Source organism: Nestor notabilis, unplaced genomic scaffold, assembly GCF_000696875.1.
Source record: "Nestor notabilis isolate BGI_N333 unplaced genomic scaffold, ASM69687v1 scaffold9674, whole genome shotgun sequence".
NCBI lineage: Eukaryota > Metazoa > Chordata > Aves > Psittaciformes > Psittacidae > Nestor > Nestor notabilis.
Window position 1 is genome coordinate 1 of NW_009926870.1, and position 5844 is coordinate 5844.

At 50.1% G+C, this 5844-nt stretch overlaps 1 protein-coding gene across 1 annotated transcript; it reads left to right on the forward strand.

The window, feature by feature from the left end:
• Nucleotides 1-102: 102 nt before the first annotated feature.
• Nucleotides 103-4737, forward strand: LOC104405166 (protein DGCR6; the record flags this gene model as incomplete). Its single annotated transcript, XM_010013787.1, has 3 exons — nt 103-203; nt 2743-2883; nt 4654-4737. Coding segments are annotated over 3 exons (326 nt in total), but the record flags the coding sequence as incomplete, so codon positions are not given.
• Between the last annotated feature and the right edge of the window lie 1107 nt (nt 4738-5844).

Consider the following 5844-nt stretch of genomic DNA (forward strand, 5'->3'; position numbering starts at 1 on the left):
AGACAGGTGTGATGCTGGGAGGCAGGTTGTGGGGAACATGGAGGGATGGCGGGGGGTGGTGTAGTGGTGCCATGCCCTGACCTGCTGCCTGTCCCGCCACAGGAATGAAGCAGGAGCTCTTCCACCGGCACAAGGAGGCACAGCAGTGCTGCAGGCCCCACAACCTGCCGCTGCTCCGCGCTGCCCAGCAGCGGGAGATGGAGGTGAGGTCCCGTCTGGGCTTGCTGGTGTGGAGCCATGGAATGGTTTAGGTTGGGAGGGACCTTAAAGCTCCTCCATTTCCACGAGCAGGGACACCTTCCACTAGAGCAGGTTGCTCCAAGCCCCTGTGTCCAACCTGGCCTGGAACACTGCCAGGGATGGGGCAGCCACAGCTTCTCTGGGCACCCTGTGCCAGTGCCTCAGCACCCTCACAGGGAAGAGCTTCTGCCTCAGAGCTCATCTTAGTCTCCCCTCTGGCAGGTTAAAGCCATTCCCCTTGTCCTGTCCCTACATCCCTTGTTGAAAGCCCCTCTCCAGGTTTCCTGGAGCCCCTTTAGGCACTGGAGCTGCTCTGAGGTGTCCCCTTCAGGAGCCTTCTCTTCTCCAGGCTGACCCAGCCCAGCTCTCTCAGCCTAGCACACCCCTCAGTTCCCCACACTGACTTGGGAGTCCCTTCCTCTTGTTCTGCCCTTCATCCCCTGAAGAGCGGGGTCCCAGGCTCTTGCCATTTGGGATAGCTGTGGTCCAGGTGTGATACAGTAATCATGGAAGTTTAGGAGCCCACTGCAAAAGAGCAATGCTCTCCACAGTGCTTTAACGATCCTTCATTACTTGATGGGCTGAAGCCTGTGTGCAGGTACAGAGCAAGTTGACAGACAAGCAACCTGCTCTAGAGGAAGGTGTCCTGCCCATGGCAGGGGGTTGGAACTGGATGAGCTTTAAGATCCCTTCAACCCAAACCAGGCTGTGAAAACACAGAAGGCTTGTGAAACCTGCTTTTACATCACAGCGAGTAGAAAGCAGAGAATACTCAAAAGAAATCACATTTTGTTCAGTAGCAGTGATAAGGAGGAACTACCTTGAGATATTCAAGTGTAGGAAGAGTTTCTGCAAGCATCTCAAGGTACTGGGAGAAAGGCGCTTGAGCATGAGTGGGAGGTTCAGTCCCAATGGGCTCATCTGTACACAGTGATTAGATAGAGGCAGTTTTATAAGGTAAAGGAAATTGCAAGTAGCTGGTTACCAGAATTGATGGAGTTTAAGTGTGCAATGATGACGACCACATCTGCACTCACCATTGGCTTTGTCATGGTGTTTCCATGTCCATCATTTCCAACTGTGGTGACTAAAGCCAGGCTTGACCTCTGTTAGCTGTCCTGTTACTTATGTCTCTAATAACTTATATTTACAGCAAGTAATAATCCATACTGCCTGCTCCAAAGTGTTTCTGGTATTGTCTTCACTTATTAAGTAGACCACAAAAGTGTCATTTTCTCATTGTCTTACATGATGTGCAGCTTCTTCCACTTTCCCTCTGCCTTTCTCTTCTGTATTCCCTTGCCAGGTGTTACTAGAGTTACTTCTTCCCTTTTTTATCTCTGATATCTGTGCTGTTGAGCATTTGAGAACAGCTCAATCATCTCAGTAGCCATTGGTACATGTCTAATTGGAGCTGCCCTCTGTGGTTAAAGGTTTTGGAGACCACCTCCCACAAGTTAGCTTGGCATTGGGCTCCCAGGAGAAGTAGCACAAGATGTAGTTTTCAGATGTCTGGCTCTTAGTGGAACTCTTAGCATCCAGACAAGCTTTGCCCATCATACCGGGTCACCAGACACTGGAGCTGAAGTGTAACTTGTGTTTAAGCCTTCGTTTTCTCCAAGATTTTGGTACTTTTCTGTAGCCCAGAGTCAGGTGCCAACCCTACAGAGTATGGAGGCACTTACATCTGTGCCTTTCAAACTCAGGGGAAGTCACTCTTCCAGCACATGAGTGGAGGAGATGCTGGTACCAGGAGCCTCTGGTGCCACAGAGGCTGGGAGGAAGGAAGGTCTCTGGGGAATGAGGAATTTGGTTCCTTCACATCTTCCACAAAGCAGATGAACCTCTAGACTGAGGAAAGCTTAAGGATGGAGCTTTCTCAGGTTCGTTGGCATCCCATAGTGACGGAGGCAGCCAGGCCTCTGCTTGCCTTCTGTTGAGGCTGAAGTGGCCTTGAATTCCTTCACATCCATTCTGACAAGATCCTGCCCTAGGTGCAGCTGATGTGCACTAATCTTTCAGTGGACCAAAGTCCTGCATCCTCTTTATCAGCAGAGAGTTCTGTGAAGATTTCTCAAACCTATGGACAGAATTAAACATGTAAGATGCTAATTGAGTGCTGTATACCCAGGAAAGGTTACACAAGGTGGTTTCTGCTCCATTAAGTAATAACTGCTCTTTGGATCAGACAGCCACTGATTTATCTGTGCTGTGGCAAACCTCAGCTCTTGTCCTGACTGTTCAGGGCCAAGACCTCCATCACAGAGTGGTTTGGGTTGGAAGGGACATTCAGAACTCAACCAGTCCAATCTTCCTGCAGTGAGGAGGGACATCACCTAGAGCAGGCTGCCCAGAACCACATCCAGCCTGGCCTGGAATGTCTCCAGGGATGGGGCATCCACCACCTCTCTGGGCAACCTGTGCCTGTGTCTCACTACCCTCACGGTAACAAATGTCTTCCAGTGCCTGGAAGTGTTTTCCATTGACTATCATCTTTTCCAGGCTGTGGAGCAACGAATTCGAGAGGAGCAACGGATGATGGATGAGAAGATAGTCCTGGAACTGGATCAAAAAGTGATAGACCAACAGAGCACTCTGGAGAAGGCTGGCGTGTCTGGCTTCTACATCACCACCAACCCACAGGTTGGTTTTTGGGCAGGGAGTGTAAAGTCTGACAGCACACCTGTGTCAGCATCTTCATTTGTTTAACAAGATCTTGATTTTAATGATTTCTGAATCACTGGATCAGGGAGAATGACCCATCCTTTGCCCTATCACATCCTGGTGGGCAGTGTGCCCTTTGTGGACCTAGTACTGGGCTTGTAACAAAGGAGCAGAAAGCCATCAGGCATGGCAGCATCCCAGCTCTCTGCTGTAGTTTTCCCAGTGTATGGATTAGGAAGGCTGTGCTGCAGTCCTGCGACTCCTGCATGGGGCTGAATAATACCTAAATAAGTGGCTGCGTAGGTTTATCACTGCTGTGCCTTGCTCACTGTGCAAACTGCCTTGGCAACGTCTTTATGAGGCATCTTGTTAATCCTTGCATGTGACTTGCTGGAGATGATGATCTCAGGCTGTGATTAGAACATTGGTTGTGGTTTCCCCAGTGCATCGGCTCCCGAAACTTGTGAGCAGTGGAAATAAAACTTCCAAAGTCTCCTTGGAATGCCACAGGAGTTTGCAAGGAATGCAGAAACGGTGGGGTGTGGGGGTGGGAGGGGTTGTGTGGTGTAGCTGATTAAATTTCACTTCCATGAAGACCTACTAGTGAGGAAAAAGTGGCTTAAATCAAGTTAGTTAAACAGGGATCTTCTAAACCTCACACAAGTCCCAGCTGTGCAGCCATGAACAAGCCTCTTATTTTTCCTGTGCTGCTACTCCTCACTGCTATAATGAAAGCAGCTCTTTCTCTCCCCTCCTGCCCCTGCCTTTTCTAAGTGTTAACTCTTCACAGGGTTCCTATTTGCTGGAGTTTGAGTTTGCTTTTACAGTACCTGGCAAAGCAGACAACAGAGCTTGGCTTGTATCTGTGATCGCCACCATCACCTAAGAAATCCCTCCTGGAGTCTGCTCTCCACATGCTGGGGTGTTTCTTCCAAGCCTGTTGTATAAAATACCTGCTTATGCAGGTGACAGGTTTTTACCAAAATAGACTTCTTTTATTTCCATAAGGGAATGTCTGTAAGCCTGAGTCACAGCGCAGCATTCATGGGATTCGCTGCTCCACTGGGTAGTCTCTAAGTGGCTTGTGAGCTAAATGCAACTGAAGAAGGGGCAGATGGTAAGGAAAGCATACACTGATGTTGTTGACTATAGGAGACAGTGATCTCCACTCATGGAAAAGGGAGTTTCTTAAGGGGAATGACATACCTAGAAGGAATCTGGTGCCCCAGCACAGCAGTGTGCTGCACACAGCGTCCACTTAGGACCCAGAGTCATCCCTCCTGCTTCTTGCCCTTCTGTGCTGGAAAAGGCTCAGAGTGTGGAAAGTGCTGTGGAAGGATGAGCAGAGGGAGCTGTGCCCATGTGGAGAACCTTCTCCATGGCACAGGGTGCAGGTGTGAAAGGGGCTGCTGCTGCTCCAGAAGGGGAGACCTGCAGAACTGGCTGGTCCTCACTCCATTTAGCACTAAGTGATGGTCAAGAAGAACATTTCTGAACCCTTGGTGAATCCTAAAGCACTGGGACTCCCAAGAGCTGCACTTGGCAGCAGATCTCTTAAGAAATTACTGCCCTGCATCTTACAGAAGCACTTGAACCAGAGAAGGGCTTTGGTTTGTATTTGCATCGTTCCTCTTTTGTTTCCTGATGACGAGCAGCTCTTGAGTGGGTGGTTCAAACGCGTCCTTTCTGCTTCCTGCAGCAGGGAATGGGATCATCTTGTTCTTGCAAAAACATCTCTTTCCTTTGCAGGAGCTGACTTTACAGATGAATTTACTGGAGCTGATTCGGAAGCTACAGCAGAAGGAATCTGAGTCTGAGAAGGCTTTTTCCTGAACGAGCAAATCTGCTGGTTTCTTCCTGGAGTTTTCTTCTGATTTCCCTCTAATGAATAGACTGTTCATGCATTTGCTTTATGTTGTGTTAGGAAATCCTGCTTGGATTTGAGGAGCAGGCATCTCTGGTAAGGAATGGGAGAGGTGAGGAGCTGGAGGTGGACTCGCCATCCACGGGGATGGTTGGCAGCTGGGAGAAAAGTCCAAGTTTCTCTACAAGAAGATGGTTCTTTGTGTGTTGAGGCACAAACAGCCTCTTAAACAGACTCTTCCAGAGAGACTCTGAGCAGATACCACCATCAGGGGAGGATTCTGGGATTCTGCCCAGCATTACTGGGCTGTGTTTGCAGTGTCCCGCTCAGCTCGGATAGCAGAGACATCCTGAGGGCTTCTCCTTCTCCTTAAACCATATTCCAAATGCAGAGAAATAAAATCATTCTGTCCTGCCTCGGGGGCTGCAGCTTTCCCAGTGTCCATGGCTGCGAGTACCTCTGTCCAGCTCTGCTTGGTGAGCGCGGGGTTTGGGAAGCACTGGATTAAAGCTGGGGTAGAGCCTTGAGTGTCTGAGACCTATCAGGACTGAGCTGATGGCCCTGGCACTCGGTGCACGGGGGAGTGGGGGCACTGAAAGCTGGGTAAGGGATCACTTCAAGGCTGGAAGGACCATGGTGGGGCTGGGCAGTGGGGGCTGCCCATAGGGAATGGATGGGGCAGGGGGGAGGCTGTGAGCACTTCTGGTTTTCCCAGCTGAAGTTCAGGTCAGAGAAGCTGTTGGGGGTTGCTTAAAGACCCGGGGCCATTGTGTGTAGAAGAGCTTTGATTGCATCTGGGTCACTATTGAAGGGGTTTATGGCATTCCCAGAGCAAGACTTGCACAGGATCATAACAGAATCACAGTCTGGTTTGGGTGAGAAGAGACATTAAAGCTCATCCAGTTTCAAGCCCCTGCCACAGGTAGTGACGCTTTCCACTAGAGCAGGTTGCTCCAAGCCCTGTCCAGCTGGGAAGTGGGCTGATGTGGGACCTGCACCATTGTGGGACCCCCATGAGCCATCTGACCCTCAGCTGGGAGCCCTGCACTCAACTGCTAAATTGTCAAGGAGCAGAG